The 16,893-nt window shown below is 43.5% G+C and overlaps 1 protein-coding gene across 3 annotated transcripts in view; it reads right to left on the bottom strand.

Moving 5' to 3' along the window:
• szt2 (SZT2 subunit of KICSTOR complex) overlaps positions 1-16,893 on the bottom strand; it is a 96,497-nt gene that overhangs the window by 58,897 nt on the left and 20,707 nt on the right. For all 3 annotated transcript variants that reach the window (XM_083970689.1, XM_083970690.1, XM_083970691.1), the window contains exons 17-37: positions 16,074-16,152; positions 15,734-15,822; positions 15,385-15,553; positions 14,390-14,507; positions 14,031-14,144; positions 12,733-12,936; positions 12,513-12,610; positions 12,125-12,263; positions 11,260-11,583; positions 9,031-9,235; positions 7,960-8,087; positions 7,372-7,639; positions 6,476-6,623; positions 6,281-6,373; positions 5,921-5,999; positions 4,234-4,524; positions 3,362-3,497; positions 2,604-2,720; positions 2,443-2,512; positions 1,044-1,229; positions 689-919 (exon numbers count right to left, since the gene is read on the bottom strand). In XM_083970689.1, coding sequence (XP_083826815.1) covers positions 689-919; positions 1,044-1,229; positions 2,443-2,512; positions 2,604-2,720; positions 3,362-3,497; positions 4,234-4,524; positions 5,921-5,999; positions 6,281-6,373; positions 6,476-6,623; positions 7,372-7,639; positions 7,960-8,087; positions 9,031-9,235; positions 11,260-11,583; positions 12,125-12,263; positions 12,513-12,610; positions 12,733-12,936; positions 14,031-14,144; positions 14,390-14,507; positions 15,385-15,553; positions 15,734-15,822; positions 16,074-16,152 — 3,286 coding nt within the window. The remainder of the gene's footprint in view (positions 1-688; positions 920-1,043; positions 1,230-2,442; positions 2,513-2,603; positions 2,721-3,361; positions 3,498-4,233; positions 4,525-5,920; positions 6,000-6,280; positions 6,374-6,475; positions 6,624-7,371; positions 7,640-7,959; positions 8,088-9,030; positions 9,236-11,259; positions 11,584-12,124; positions 12,264-12,512; positions 12,611-12,732; positions 12,937-14,030; positions 14,145-14,389; positions 14,508-15,384; positions 15,554-15,733; positions 15,823-16,073; positions 16,153-16,893) is intronic.

Here is a 16,893-nt window from a genome sequence, read left to right as displayed (position 1 = left end):
GGGCTGACCCAAAAGAAATCAAAGCTTCGAAGCTTCGTTCGTTGCCATGGTAATCAATCAAGAAGTCCGTGATCGTTTTTTTTTTCCTTTTTTCCTTTTTGACACCGGTTCTCATCGGCAATTGTTACATTAAAATGAGTAGGCGACTTGGCATCCTGGAAATCTGCCTGATATTGGAGATGTGCAGTGTTTGTTTGCCATTACTTTCATTATTTCCGCTACGATCGCTACGATCGCTCATGTCTCAGTTACATCACTAGATGCTTCACTGAAACTAAATAGTAACTGTAATACACCCCGTTTACACCTGGCATCAACATGTGTCTTGTATCCAGATTGTTTCTGGATACAATTTGATCGGATAGCATTTACACCTGGCACGGACATGTGTCTCCACATTAAGATCTGATCAAATATTTGCGCGGGTAAATGAAAAAAGAAAATAATTAGTAGAAGTATTTCCGCCCGCGTATTTGTTACCGTTTACACTTGTGTTCAATGTGGTCACAGTGCGTCCCTGACCACCTTTGGAGGTGGTTTGGCTGATCGGATCACAATCCGTCCTCAATGTTGGGTGCGTTTACACCTGGACTTTCATGGGGTCAGGCACTGTCTGATAACACTCTGATCACTGAAAATGCATGTTAATGCCAGGTGTAAACAGGGTTACAGTGAAAGCCTGTCCCACCTCGCTGCCTGCCTCTGCTGCCTGAGCCTCTGCTTCACCCTCCAGCATCACATCGTCAGCCGGCGCTGCGGCGCTGCAGGGGCCGGTGTGTGTGGGGTGGTCTGTGGTGCTCTCAGAGAGCCTCTTGGCCGCGTGGATCCGCTGCGGGTGGAGTCGACTCAGTGACATGTAATAGAAGCTGTCCTGCTGTCCGTTCAGAACGTAGCCAGAGAACGAGACTCTGCGGAACTCCTGCAGGATCAGAAGAAAAAGAAAAACTGTTCTCGATCTCTATTTTTTACATAAATAATAAACTAAAACAATAATAATAACTTGTTTTTGCGTGCATGTGGTGTGTGTGTGTGTGTGTCCATGCCTCTTTGAATTTCTCCAGGGACTGCTCCGGCCCGAAGACAAACTGCAGAGGGACATCTTCACAGCGACAGTGTGGTCGACCACTGGAGTGTAAAACGTGCTCTGCTACTTTCTGCAGCGTGGCCAAGCCGATGACCCGAGAGTGACGCAGAGCGGACACGATCTCATCCTCCAGCAGCCAGCGGATCTGCAACACACATACACACAAGGCTGTTGTGTATCTACAGCAACAGCAAAAATACTCACAATTGCTACATTATAAAAGTAACTAATAACTAGAAAAAGTAACTACTGCGTTACTTTTTTATAAAAGGCTCAAATATGTCAAATTACTTGGACTCGCCCCCCTTAACCCCCTAACCTCTGTTTATCTGGAACTAACCAACTCACTCAGTATTCCTCCGCACAGGCAGGCTCTGTGACGTATACATGAGTGAGTTGGTTAGTTCCAGATAAACGGCTTTTTTCTGACTAGTTGATGGACTGAAAAAAATGTTTATATTGGCATATTAAAATATATTTTTAAAGAAGCTTGTAATACAAAAAAAGTTACCTTTCATGTATACTTTCATTGTGTAAAGTTTCATTGTGATGGGAGTAAAGGGGAAAAAAGCCTATTCGGGTGCATATTTGATTAGTGTTTAGCTCATTTGCATATTCAATTTCAAAGAAATTTGTAATACATTTTTTTTTACTTTTCATGTACTGTATACTTTCATTGTGTGAAGTTTCATTGTGATAGGAATAAAGGAAACAAATTCCCCCATTGGGGTGTATTGTTGTTCAGCCTTATTGGCACACATCTTGGATTGATGAGAATTAAACATATTTCCCCAACTAGGATTTCTTAGGACTTTTAGTCTGTAAAATGCTATTTTGCCTGGATTACTTATTAAAAATGAGTTTACAGTTGCTTGTCCTTCTTTCATGAGAAACATTATGAAGTGTGTAAACGCCTTTAAATAGGTTAAGAAACATTATTTTAAGGTAAAAAAAACAAAAAAACTACAGTGTTGCTTTAGAGAACCAATAAGGTAAAACGCGTCAGTGAGTCAAAGTCAGCGGGAGACCTTAACTGTCCTGAGATCCACTTTCATATCTGGTCCCAGAAACTCATGTCACACCTGGCATTGTCTCGTATCCAGATTGTTTCTGGATACAATTTGATCGGATAGCCTTTACACCTGGCACAGACATGTGTCTCCACATTGAGATCTGATCAAATATTTGCGCGGGTAAATGAAAAAACAAAAAAAGGAAATAATTAGTAGAAACGGCCTGACTCAGAACATAGTGCGTTTGTGCTGAACTACTCTCCTCCGGTGTTGTATTTCTTATTTGTTTGTGTTAAACTGATGAGCTGCTGCTTTAGGAGCTCACACACCCACACAAAGACTCACCTCATCCATCGTGGCCAGGATGGCTAACTTGTGAGGGACTGGGAGTTTGGATAACGGATCACCAGAGACCCTGATGGGAGAAAAACAATCTTTGTTGTTGACAGAATCAAGAGTGTATGAGAGAAAGCAGAGCTGGGAGCCGTCCTGTGGAGCCGACTCACCCATCAACACCAGCTCCCCTCAGACTGTCCAGCACAGCCATGAGCTCCTCGTCAGAGCGGTAGGACGACGGCTGTCCCGGTGAGCGGTTCAGGGACACGCTGCTCTCTGAGGTATACCTGCAGACACACACCAGCTCTGAGGTGACACACTGGACACGCTGGAACTTACATAACAGTGTTGAAGCTAGGTGATATGACTTTAAATCAATGCCAAGATTTTTTCTCTCACTCAGTCAGTCTGTGCTCATTGTTTTTTTTTAACCCTCTGAGGTCGGTGGGAATTGTTTTACTCTTTTGCGTCTATCTCAGAATGCCGAATGATAGGGACGCGGGACACTTCAGCCTAGCTCACCCAGAAGAAGAGTAGTCCTGCCTCAAACATCCATATCCAATGGGAGACTCATGCCCCATCACAGGATGGGCCAAAGTCCTATAGAACAGTGGTTCTCAAACACAAATATTTGTTCTGAGACTGAAGAACGTTACTTTTTTTAGTCAATATATGTTCAAATTAGGGCCAATGGCGTGAGTTTTTGGAAATAAATTTCTGGAATTCTAGAAAAAACTGGTCAAATTTCTCAAAAAAAAAAAAGAATTTGGTGGTAAAATTTCAAGAAAAAGTTGGGGACCCCCTTAAACCCTCTCAAGTCCCCGGACCCCACATTGAGAACCATTGCAATAGGAGACCTGTGCACCTTCACATGATGTGCCAAAGAGTGTTCATACCCATAATCCTCTCCTCTTGTGCTGTGACTCACCTGTTGTGATGGAAATCGGCCATGACTTCGATCTCCAGAGGTAGCGTCAGGACAAATATATCTAAAGTGACTGAGAGCTCGTTCAGATCCACAGCCTGCAGGGCCTCGGCGTTCTCCAGGCAGGAGATGATCTCACCTGCAATCACACACCTGGACTGAGCAGCGCAACAGCTGATGGTGACACTCAATGAAACAATTTATTCCAAGTAGGGAGGTCGCGATTACTTGTTTTCACAATTAACCGCGGTATTTTTCTTTCACACAACAACCACATGAGTTGCAGAACAGAGACGTGCCCGAGTGGTAAAGTTTGGCATAGGAAGACTTTTATTCCAAACGCATTAAGTCGACAACGGCTCGCCAGCTTGTAAAACATGCCGCAAAAAAGCAGCAGCCAAAGTGAAGGTAAATGCACAGTAACTGGGTTAAATGAGTCAATTTACCTAAAGTAACATTGAACTGGTAGGAATTTAAATATTATTCTGTCATTTGTAATAATAGTTTAAAAAAAATGATTAAAATAATCTTTAAAATTTCGTATAGATGACAATTAATGACTTTAATATTTCAAACATTTCCACTGGGGGATTGATAATTGGTCCTATATTAATAGATACTTCAGATATTTTGTGTATATAATAAGTAATTAGATTTTTACGCATTCATAGTTTGGTGAAATTAATTAATGGATAATAATCATGATAATTGTAAAGCCGTGATTATTTCTCTGTCAATCATTGTACCAAGAAAATCCATAATCGTGACATCCTTAATTCCAAGAATAAAAAGATTGAACCTTGGCAAGTGAGAAAAAACTGCTGTAAATGCAAATATGACATTGGCCCATAATCAAAAAGCAGGCCTGTACTCACCGAGGCATGTAGGCAGAGTCTGGATGGGCATGGAGCCGTGGCAGCTTTTCATATTGACCGAACATGTGACGTGAACAAACAGCGGGGGCATGTCCAGCTGCGGCCCCTCGGGGTCCAGCAGGGAGTCCCCCTCCAGGATGCTGAAGGAGTCCTGGTCCTGGTTGACGGTGTTGGAGTCGGACAGGGACTGGTCTTCAGCCTCTCCGTGGAGGCTGGGGCCTGTGTGATCCTCATACTCCACCACCAGGTCTGTGTCACTCTCTGTCATGACACAGCAGCCTGACATGTTCTCTACACGCGCGCGCACACACACACGCACACACGCACACACACACACATAACCTGCTCAGCATCCCATCACTAGAAGAATAGTCTGAATTGAAGTTCTAAAAGAATACAAATGAACCACAAACAGAAAGTGAAACAGAGCACAGGTGATTTGGAGGTAGGAGGCGATGGACTGTCTGATGTCAAAATGAACCCCCCTCCCCCGGCCTCATGTAAACTACAGCTATTCTGTCAATACTGACAGCTCTCTGCTGCCCTCTGCAGGACAACACACCTCCTTGACTTTATGTTTCATTTTCATTTTAAACACTCTGGTGGACAAGTTTATTTATGACACACGAGTATTTGCTTCGTGTGTCATGATGTTGCATAATGATAAATGGTTATTTCATAGCGTGGTGAATGTGCAGGTCACAACTTGTCCACCAGAGCATTGTGGAGTTGTTGGATTGTGTATTTGATGAGTTTGATGAGGGACAGGGGACCAGTACCATTCACCTCCATTGTGTTCACTGAGCAGCTCACGACTCTGCCCCGCAGATCTCAAAACAACATGCACCGATAATTAAAGGTAATGAACCTACTGCTGTGACTATAGGGATTATGGCAATAGGTGAATTTGTCAAAATGTTGAACTATCCCTTCAACAGATGTTACATGTTTTACTCTGTTTATCTGATTAAACCTAACTTCAACAAACTTTAATCTAACATAAACTAACTTTCTGTGGCTCAAATGAACCAGGCATAATCAAACCCTGGCTTTAACCTATATTAATCTTAACCTGACTTCACTTGATAACCTAACATAAGTGATAAATGTTATGTTAATCTATCCCATGCTGCTCCTGTAGGTCACAGTGAAAATAAAAATACCGTAAATTCTCAAATAAAAGCTGAGTCTCAAATACACGCTGGTCTGCCGTACACCGGGTCTGGTGAAAGGTTAGAAGCTGGGTTTATTTTCTGTGCAAGTTCTTGTGAATGTGTATGGAGTTTCTAGGGTTCTCATTGGGCCTGAAAATTAAAACCAAATCCGGCCTGGACCCGATGTAGCCTGACTGACTAGTATTAATTCTTGGCCCGACCGGTCCTGAACCAGAGTATCGGGTCCGGTTGGTCAGGCCGGCCCAGCCCGTTGAGAACTCCAATTCATGAGCCAGAGCCAGAGCACACCTTCATTTAAATAAATGTGTGCTCCTCTTTCCTTCTATTCTTACTCTTTTAAACAACTGATTTGATAGCATTTTCCCATCTTCGCTGAGCAAAAGATTTGTGCGACGTGAACTCAAATATAAGCAGCTTCAGTTGGGCAGTTGAAGCAAATAAAACCCCAGGCTTGTATTTGAGGATTTACAGCATCTAAGATGAAAAGCTCCACAGAACTGAATGAGACTCACCGTCCTCTGTTGCCGGCTCAGCTTCTGACACCAGCTCCTCACTGGGTCTCCTCTCCATCTCATCATCCTCCGAGTCCTCCTAAGACCAGCCAGAGGTTGAAGGTTAATTCAGGCCAATCAACACCGGCGCTTGTTTATGTGGTGAGGGTGGCTTCTCCCTCCATCCCACAGCTGACACATACAATTCTGACGTCTCTACCCTCAGGTTTCATCCATCCATCTTTCAGATGTGAGAAAGCACCCAGCCAAGGTTGACCAGGAATCATTTTCTCTTGAATATGACCTTCATCTCAACTTTAACACGAGAAAAAGCAATGACACTGAGTCATTCTGAATGAAACAGACTGAACATCATCTCACCTCTCTCTTGGATGTCGGGGGGCAGTAGAAGAAGTAGTGTGGGTTGGAGGGCACAGGCTTGAAATACTGAGACAGGATCTCCATGAATTTATCCTGTTGAATATAATCCCATTTCAAATGTCAGTCTCTCCTGGTTGATATCTATCATTTAATAGCACATGTTATAGTAGAAAGGTGAAGAAGTGCACACAGTACCTGTATGATCCTGTGCAGGTCTGGGTACACCTCACACTTGGGGTGATTCTGAAGCAGAGTCAGTGGGAACTGTGGAGCTTTGGCCGTGGTGGATTCATCAGAGGACTTCCCTCTGGACTCACTCTCACTGGGCTCCTCCATGTCAATACTGTTACCACAAACATCACAACATTAAGAACTCTGTTAGCTCTCTGGGAGGGAAAATGAGTTCAGTAAATGTGTTAGTCGTGTGGAAAAATGCCATGTTGTACACACAAAATTGATCTTATCAGACTGTAGAGTTGACTAACTACACATCGGATTTTTTCTTCATCCATAACGTCCTGCAAGTTTTAGCTTTAGGACCGATTAATGTGTGACTAGTGTTGACAACTGATGATTTTATTGTGTTACATTTTTCAAAGTTCTAAAGCTGCATCTTTGATCTGTTGGAAAAAACTCAAACTGAACTTTAATTTGCAAGTGTAGACATTCGTTTTTGTTTTTGACTGTGAAGACTATATCTAAAACAAAAAAAAGAAAAAGAATGAAAAACATTTTTAAAAATTGCACAAACTGCACAAAATAAAGTTGCAGTGAGGTCTAACATAATGAAAGAGAAGTTAAGTTTTGCAGCAGCGGACTATCTTGGTGCAATAAGTTTGTGGTGTATTTTGGTTTACTGTCAAATGGAAAAACAATAATCAGCAATTATCGAAAATTGAATCGATAAACGTTAATTATCGAAAATACTATAGGTTGGTAATCGAATTGAGACCTCAATAATCGTAATCAAATCGAATCGGGAAATCAGACCTGTGCAGTACAGTGATTCCTGTGTTGCTATAGAGACCTTCAGAATCAGTTCATCACAATGTGTAATCCTCATCGCATCACTCATGTTGATTCGGTCTCACCTGGACACGGACACGACTGCAGCTCTGCCCTCCGGTCGCTCCTCCTCTCCCTCCCCGATGATGAAGGTGGCAGGACTCCTGGAGGGTTTCGGCTTCCTCTCTAACCCTGGAGCGTCTCCGTGCTCCCTGAAGACCCTGATGTGTCCGCACAGCGTCTGCAGGAAGGAGGTGACGTCGATCTCCTGCAGCGACTCTTCGCAGTAGTCCATGGCCATCAGGACGTCCGGGGAGCTGATGCTGTAGGACTGCTGCAGGCTGCGGTACACACCTGGTGGCAAACAGGGAGCCAATCAGTGACTGATGCTGTGATCCACACAGACACTGATCCTCATCTGTGTTTCGAAAGAACTCACTTGATGCACAGCTTTTTAAAAATGTTTGTACATTTACCTCTTCCTTTACTCGATAAAACTGTCATTATGTAATTACTGCACTGAACACAGCACCAGCAGAGAAATACACTGATAAATAAACAGAATCATTTTTAATAACTGGTTCTTTTGTGAGACGGTAAAGGACTTTAAATATTTGGGTGTAGTGTATATGTATATATATAATATATATATATATATAATATTGGTGGGTCACCTCTGACAAAGCTCTGGTGGTAATGCTCCTGCAGCAGGCTGCAGTAGTTGGCCAGCTCCTTGTGTTTGTGAGGCTGAGCCAGGATGTCGGTCCATGGCGACGGATTGTTGCGGTCCTGAGACAGTGACCTTTTAGAGACACAGGCAGGGATTAAACATCCACACTTACAAAGGTCACTCCATGCCTGTAACATTTATCCACAGTAAAGGGAATTTTGGCAAATTGGCCCATTGCCATAATCCCTATAGTCTTAGCAGTAGGTTTGTTACCTTTAATTGTTGGTGCAAGCTGTTCTTAGAATGGCGGAGCAGAGCCGTGAGCTGCTCAGAGCTACACTATGGAGGCTCATGGGATCTCTTGGAACGTTACGAGTTGTTTTCGAGGTAAATTCATGAAAAAATACTGATGCGCGTTCCCGTCGGGGGCAGTTTTCGGTAAGCAGTCTCTGCATTTGCCTCTAAAACAACTCTGTCTCATAACGGTCCGTTATTATCTCATAGCGTGGTGAATGTGCAGATCACAACTTGTCCACCAGAGCGTTTGAGTTGTTGGATTGTGTATTTGATGAGTTTGATGAGGGAAACCAAGAAATCCCATTAGCCGTCGTAGCGTAGCTCTGAGCAGCTCCGCCGTTCTAAAAATAGTTTGCACCGACAAATAAAGGTAATGAACCTACTGCTATGACTATAGGGATTATGGCAATGGGCCAATTTGCCAAAATGTTGAACTATCTCTTTAAGAAAATCCATGTTTCACTCATCTTTCAAAAGGAGAAAAGTGACAGTGCTGCAACAAAGACTCATAACCACAGCTCCACTGACTGTGGTGTGATACACAGAACAGAGTAAATGAACTTCAGTGCACAGTTCTTATACAAACCAGCCATAAACCCACAAAGGTATATATAAGGCATCTACAGCCTGAACATAGCAACAACAACATATAACTGTATGAAACAATACAGAAACTGCGGTGGAGAAGCTGAAGCCAAATTATGTTGTTGGTTTAAATGTGTGTCATGGATCAGTGAGAGAGGGATGGACCACATGGACCCTGCCTGTGTCTCAGTACCTGAAGATGTCCCTGGGCTGGCGGCTGGAGTTGGGGTGGACCAGCTGCTCCTTCAGCTGCTCCAGAGAGCAGTTGTAGACGTAGACGGGACACTTCAACTGGGTGCTGTCACCGGTGCTGTGCTGGGAAACCTGCCTGCTGAAGCTGATGTGGAAATCCGTCTTCTGTGGTTCAGAGAACTGGACTCTCTCTTTGTCTCCCATGTCTAGAAAAGTTACAAAAGTGGATTTTGTTTTCATAAATCTCATCTGATAAATAAGTATAAATACATTCTTCATCTCTCCTCCTCTGTGTGCTCATATATAGGCCACAGCATGGACCGCGGAACGCATCTGGACGAGGGGGGGCCATAATTTCAAGTCAAGCGGGGGGGGGGGGGTCAGTGGTCAGTGTGCCCTTATTTATTGTTACCAAGGATACGGAAATAAAAGTAGCGAAGCTCCGGACAGAGTTGCGGTGATTGTATCCAGTTTATGATACATTATGAAAACATGGGTCTATCACAACAACGGATTTTTCCGGGACAGATCAAATCCGTTGGATCATCACGCTGATTATCCATACGAGAGGTAAAATGACGGTTCTCATGGCCCGGACTTCTGCCAATAGTTCTTTTCTTTTTTTTGGAAGGTGTGTGTGTGCGTGTGCCGAGCGGACCCGTCTAGAGAGACACGCGTCTATATGGGACAGCGTTTTATTTAATTTAGAACAAACTTTATGCTCAGCAAAGATGGAAAATATATAGTCTAATACAGCATTTCTCAAACTTTTTTCAGTCAGGGCACCTTTCAAAAGTGCATAAAATCTCAAGGCACCCCTGTGTAAAATATAATTCAAAATGACACTGCATAGCCTAAATGTAAATGTCCTGTTTATTTAGACGGGACAGTATTACAGTATTTATGCACAGGTGCCTCTGTAGCCTACATATGCACACACACACGCACATAATAATCCGCAATGTGAGAGGAAGAGAGAAAGGTCTACATGCTCGCAGTGTGCAGCACACGCTCAAATTAATATCCACGGCGGTCTCCGCTCCGTTCTGACTCCGTTACGAACAATCAGAGAGTTTCCACCGTGTCACTGCAGTGTGTTGTTATACATCAAACGTCCCTACTGCTCTGAGCGCCCGTGACCAACGGCCGTGTCCACGGAGCGGTCTCTCTCTCTCTCTCTCTCTCTCTCTGAACTCTGCCGAAACGAGCCGCCTCACGTCCGAGTGCGGCGCTGTTCCAAAAGTTGCACATAGGCTATTTAAACTCTGAGCGCTCTGAGCGCCTAGACAAAAAAGAAAGCACCGAGAACACTCACGCATGACGTATTGATAAACAATGCAAGTGATAGACTCACGAATTCAAATCAAAATGCAGCACTCTGTGACAGTTTTTTTTATCGGCAGCAGTGAAGGTGTGTGGTGGTGGTGGTGACTTGGCTCTTAAAAACACAGATACAACTATTTACTACAGCTTTTAGGCTATTCATAAAATAATCAGAGCACAAAAGTTACCCGGGCCATGGCCCCCCTGGCCCCCCCGGTTCCGCGGTGTATGGGCCACAGTATTTTAATACAGTCTTTCTCCTGGATCTCAGTTTAGACACTGAAACCATTTTGGACTGTAACACATCAAGGTGGTTTTGACTAGAGCCCTGGATGAGAGCATTAAACCAGGGGTTCCCAAAGTGGGGGTCGGGACCCCCGGGGGGTCACGAGGCACCGAGAGTGGGGTCACAAGACGATTTCCAGAAGTCAAATAACATTTGAAAATTCTTAGAAATACCATATTTTAGCTGTAATTGTAAAAAAAAAAGAAAGAAAAAAGTAGTAAGAATTTAAAATAAAAGCATGCAATTCAATTTTCTTCCTCATCTTAAGATGAGTCTAAACATGGAAGATGATCTCCATATAGGAGAGATTAATGCTGAAACATAGTAATTCCAAAAATGTAAATTTGCACAGCAACAATGTTCACGTTTACTCAGTACTACGGTTTATGGATATTACTTTGACTGAGATATTCTTCTTCTAAAGTAAATGTAAAATCATATCCTTGTTGTAAGCCTGTTCTGTTCTTTTGTGTAGTCGTTATGCCTGTGTTCAGATCTGTTAGTTGTTAGGGCGTGTGCTCTGTGCATACGTCACTTCCAGGGAATAGTGGGGGTCGCCAGTCTATGGCACTGTTATTCTGGGGGGGCTGAACAGTTTGGGAACCCCTGCATTAGACTGACCTGAGCCCGGGGTTCCAGTCTCTGTTTCTGACATCCTGCTGTCCCAGCTGTCCTGATCCAGGACCAGTGAATCATTAGGCAACGTCCGGCACTCAGACTGAGGTGAGAGCACGGGAGACCTGCTGCTAAAATGTCCGCTGCTGGAGCTCCTTGGCAGTTTACTGGCCAAGCTGTGGCCCGACTCGGACCTCTCCAGCCCACTGGTGGAGCCGGACAGGGTGTCGGTCTGAGACTTGACGCTGGGGGTCAGAGTGTCGTCCTCCTGCATGCCGACGTTGCTGTGAGGTTCTGTCTCCAGCCCTGCCGCCATCAGCATCAGAACATCTGCAAAACATATGGACTTTATATATTATCCAAGTTGAGCATCTTCACATTATGCGAATGTGGCCTTCTGCTCAGACAGGTCAGGTATTTATTTATCTCACGTGATCCAATCACAAGTAGACAGCTCTAACTGCAACCAACTGGTCTAATTAGTAACAAGATGGTTTCGTTATGAACTGTAAATATTTCTTTCAGATGGATAAAACTTTATTTCATTGAAAAGCTGTACCTGTCTACTGGTGTAGACAACAGGGATGTGCTATCTGATCACCAGTGGTCCGTCAAAATGTAAGTTGAGATGTATTTTTAAGGGATAGTTCAACATTTTGGCAAATTGGCCTATATATATATATATAAATATGGCCATAATCCCTATAGTCTTAGGAGTAGGTTTGATACCTTTAATTGCCGGTGCAAGCTGTTTTTAGATCAGCGGGGCAGAGACGTGAGCTCGCCTTTCCCTCATCAAACTCATCAAATACACAATCCAACAATTCCAAAACACTCTGGCGGAACAAACACACTGGGACATGAGGTGTACCTGTGAAGGTAGCGGGGAGGAAGGTGAGGAAGATCTGCTGGGGGCTGATGTACTTGGTGTAGCACCTCCACTGTGGAACAGAGCAGCTGCTCTCCACCAGCAGCGGCTCTTCATCCACCAGGTCTGCATTACTGAAGCTCTGCAACAGACAGAGAGGAAACACCTTTTTTACTACCTAATGTTCCTATTAATTTTTTTTCCCACACAAAGTTAAAGATAATGTTGATTATGGTGTGTGTGTGAGTGAGAGCGGGGAGAGAAATGTTGTCCTACGCTGTTTTTTCAGATCTTCATTTACTTTAATGAAGACGAACCAAAAAGAAAAAAAAAAAAACCCGACCGGTGTAGAGGAGTGTGTGAGGACACCGTGGTCAAGTGTTAGGATTACCTGTAAGGTGCTGGTAGACCCTGTCACCTCCTTGCTGCTGCCGGTGGTGTGGAATGAAGTCATTGTGTCCTGTCTGTCTGCAGGCTTCACATACTCTTCTGACAACACACACAACAAAGACAGAGAGACTTATGGGACCTCTAACTCTATCAACACCTCTGTCAACACCTAAACTCCTGGGAGGTGTGTTGACACAACTGATGCTGGATGAGACACTGACCTTTAATAACGGGTAAGGAGAAAGGAGCCACGTGGCCGTCTCGCTCTCGCTCCAAGATGTGGTGCATGAAGGCCACGTGGTCGCTGTCGGCCAATAGGATCTCTCTGTCGCTCAGCTCGTGCTCCAGGCTGCTGTGGAAGAGGCCGAGCAGCAGCTCGTTGGGCAGACAGGACGAGCTGTGGACCGGCTCCTCGCTCTCCACCACTGAGGACAACCAGGTGGAGACACAGGGACACAAAGACAACTCGTTTCAAGCACTGTACTTCTGCATCATTATTAGTATTTATTAAATGATGGGTGTATATCACTATCCTTCCTCTCCTACCTCCCGGCCTAGTGCAAATGTATGTAGCACTTATTATATTTTTTAGCTTATTTATTTACACTGTTGGGCACGTTACTTTGAAAAAGTAATTAGTTATAGTTACTAGTTACTTTCCTCAAAAAGTAACTAAGTTGAATGATAAAAGTAATTAATAACAATGAAAGTAACTATTGTGTTACTTTTTTATAAAATGCTAAAATATGTCAAATGACTTGGACTTCCCTCTCTAACCCCTGTTTATCTACTGTACTACTGCACTAACCAACGCACTCAGTATTCCTCCACACAGGCAGGCTACGCGATGCGCTGTATCACTCCGCCTCTTCCACACGCCGCTGATCTAAGCTGATAGGCGGAGTGATACAGCGCGTCGCGTAGCCTGCCTGTGTGGAGGAATACTGAGTGAGTTGGTTACAGTAGTTCTAGATAAACGGCTCTTTCCAGCCAGTTGATGAACAGAAAAAGATGTGCATACAACGTCCTACACTTAAACGATTTATTATTTTATGATGGGACTTCTTGAGTCAAGTAATGGCGTAACATATTTTATTGTCATTACGGCGTTGTAACAAGGAAACAGTAACTTTTTTGATTACTCGTTACTGAAAAAAGTAGCGCTGTTAGTAACGCCCTTTATTTTTAAATTTTAAATTTTTATTCCCATCACTGTTTATTTATGACTCAACTAGTTGCACTGATTGTGTGATGACCATGTCCTTGTCTTTAACATACATTACATTTGTCTTTTGTATTGTGTACTGTATGTCTGCAGCTATGTTACCAAGACAACCCTCCTGTCTGGGACAATAAAGTTGATCTTGATCTGATCTTGAGTAATAGAGATTAACACTAGGACAGAATGTCTACTGTGCTGCTGGCACATTTTAAATTAGCTGTTTTCCCTCAAACGGTGGTTCTCATGCTCCAAACACTCTGACAACAACATGACAGATGAACGGTATGAGAACTGTACCTGTGCTGAAGGTGAGGAAGAAGAGTTCAACCTGCTGACACTTGGGGAGCAGCTGGATGAGGTCAAACTGGAAGGGGATGATGTGGATGCTGTCGTCAGAGGACAGAGCTTCAGCTGCACACACACAGGGGACAGAAAGACAAAGACTTCAAACAGAGGAAGACACTGATTTTCCTGATCAATTTTATCTTGTTGTCTCGCAAATTGTTGTGAAGCACGTTGTAACATTATTTATATTTAGTGCTATACAAATAAAGTTTATCATCATTATTACTATTATATGTTGTGAATTGTAAGGATGGATGAATTATGGTGTCATTTGTATGTTTTTTTTTTGTGTGCGTGTGCGTTTGTGTTACCTCTCACACCCTTGAACCCAGCAGGAAGTGAGCACACCTGGTCCTTGTTCTGACACAGCTGGCTCAGATACTCAAAGGTCATCATGGTGGACATGCAGGTCAGGTCCCTGGGGAAGATCTACAACAACCCAGTGGGTCACTGTTACCTTACATACAGACAGTGTTGGGGAGTAGCAAGCTAAGGTGTTTTTTTAACACTTTAACACTGACTGCATTTGCCTCAATTACATTGACTGCAGATATGTTAAGAAGATGATGATGATCTTGTGGAGTCTTTTATTATATTGTCTTTATGTTGTCTATACTGCGGAAAGGTTAAAGGGATAGTTCAACATTTTGGCAAATTGGCCCATTGCCATAATCCCTATAGTCATAGCAGTAGGTTCGTTACCTTTAATTGTCGGTGCAAGCTATTTAAAGAACGGCGGAGCAGAGCCGCGAGATCCTCAGAGCTACGCTACAGAGGGTAATGGGATTTCTTGGTTTCCCTCAACAAACCCATCAAATACACAATCCAACAACTCCAAAACGCTCTGGTGGACAAGTTGTGACCTGCACATTCACCACGCTATGAGATAACAACGGAACGTTACGAGACAGAGTTGTTTTAGAGGCCGTTCTAAAAATAGCTTGCACCGACAATTAAAGGTAACGAACCTACTCCTAAAACTATAGGGATTATGGCAAGGGGCCAATTTGCCAAAATGTTGAACTATCCCTTTAACACTATCAGGTCTTAAAATGTGAAAATGGTTCATAGTTGAGAGCATTCATTCAAAACTAAGACAAGTAATCAAAATGTAATCAAATGCAATTACTTTGAGAAAATAATTGAAATAATTACACTACTATTACATTTTCAACAGGGTAACTTGTAATTGTAACCAACTACATTTCCAAAGTAATCTTCCCAACACTGCTTACAGACATTAAGCAGACAGCAGTAAACTCTGTGGCCCTCAGGCTGAAGGACTTTAGGAAGTAGTCATACACACCGCCTGAGGAACCTCCTGGTATCTGAGGCCCTGGAAGTGACGATACTGGTCCATGCAGTTCATCACTGTGCCGCTCTGAGGCTCCACCCAGCACTCCGTCACCAGGTTCAGCTCCGTGTCCATGTCCACGGCCTCCACCTCTGTGTCGTTGTCGTCGTCAGTGGAGAAGCTGGAGCGTGAAGCAGGACAACACACACATTTACAGAACCTGCAGGGAATGTTTTGTACCTTCTGGTCTGAAAATGGCTTGTTTGGTTCATTAAAAACATCTTGATGAAATGAAAACCAGGAAACACAATGTCAGTGTGAGCAGCCTTTCAGGTGAACAGGTGAAGACTGGCGGTCTCACCTGTCCTTCGTTGAGGTGGAGTGAGGAGGAAACAAGATGTACTGAACGATGCAGGAGTGACTCTCTCTGTCCGTCTCTCCTGACGTCCCCTGAGGATCAAAATATATATTTCAGCCGGTAGTGATCGGATGTACAAATGTGACAGAACTGAGGTGAAAAGCTCAATGTGTTGTGGTTGAATACCTATTTTTTTTTTTTTTTTAACCTTTATTTAACCAGGCGAAATCAATTAAGAACATGTTCTTATTTACAATGATGGCCTGACAAGAGGCATAAGCTTCTTGATGGGGGGGGGCTGTGAGGGAGAAAAGATAGGTTAAAAGACAATAGCAATTCCTACCTTCATAGGCAGCTCCATCACCATGTTCACGATGCCCTCTCCGCTGGCGGCAAAGTGAAAGCCTTCAGAGATCCTGATGCTGCACAGACATGAGGACAGTGACACATTCACCATCATGAACCAAAACATGATGACCCTGCTCGTCTTCAGGGTCCCTGTGCCAGACAACTATCAGTGTTTTTATCTGTTCATATGTCTGCCGCAATGCATTTTGGGACTGCAGATGGAAATTAGATCTTGATTTAAAGCAGAAGTGAGTGATATATTTGTGTTAATATAAGTCTTAAATAGTTATATCTTCTGTCAGCAATCACTTACATAGAGTGTTTGGACCGAAACACGGGTCTGTCAGTCACTCTGCTCTGCTCTGAGCCGAGGAGAAAACATTTATCGTATCCTACAGTTTTTATCCAATGAGGAGAGAGAACGGCATGCAGGGCTGTGTGTGCAGCCAAAGAACGCCGTGAATGTGGCGACGTAGCGACGAGGACTGTTATGGTGCGTTCAAGGAAACTCGTTTTTTTCCGACCTGTGAAGTCGTACCAGTTCGATCTGGTACATAGACTGTACAAAAAGACGTACTGGTACGATTTCACGGGTCGGAAGTTACGAGTGGCCGTTATAGTGACTTTCACCGGTAAAACAGGTCGGAAAAACACGAGTGGGTTGCCTGGAACGCTACAAAGTCGTAAGTTGTGACTTGAAGCTGTAATTTATGATTTCAAAAGCCTGCCTGGAACGCAGCATTAGCGAAAACGACCGGATCACTCACTTCTGCTTTAATATTGCAATAGATTTTGATATTTTGTTCTTTATATGA

Source organism: Trachurus trachurus (assembly GCF_905171665.1).
Source record: "Trachurus trachurus genome assembly, chromosome: 4".
Classification (NCBI taxonomy): Eukaryota; Metazoa; Chordata; class Actinopteri; order Carangiformes; family Carangidae; genus Trachurus; species Trachurus trachurus.
The sequence above is the reverse complement of the archived record's forward strand: the minus strand, read 5'-3'. Positions and strand labels throughout refer to the sequence as shown.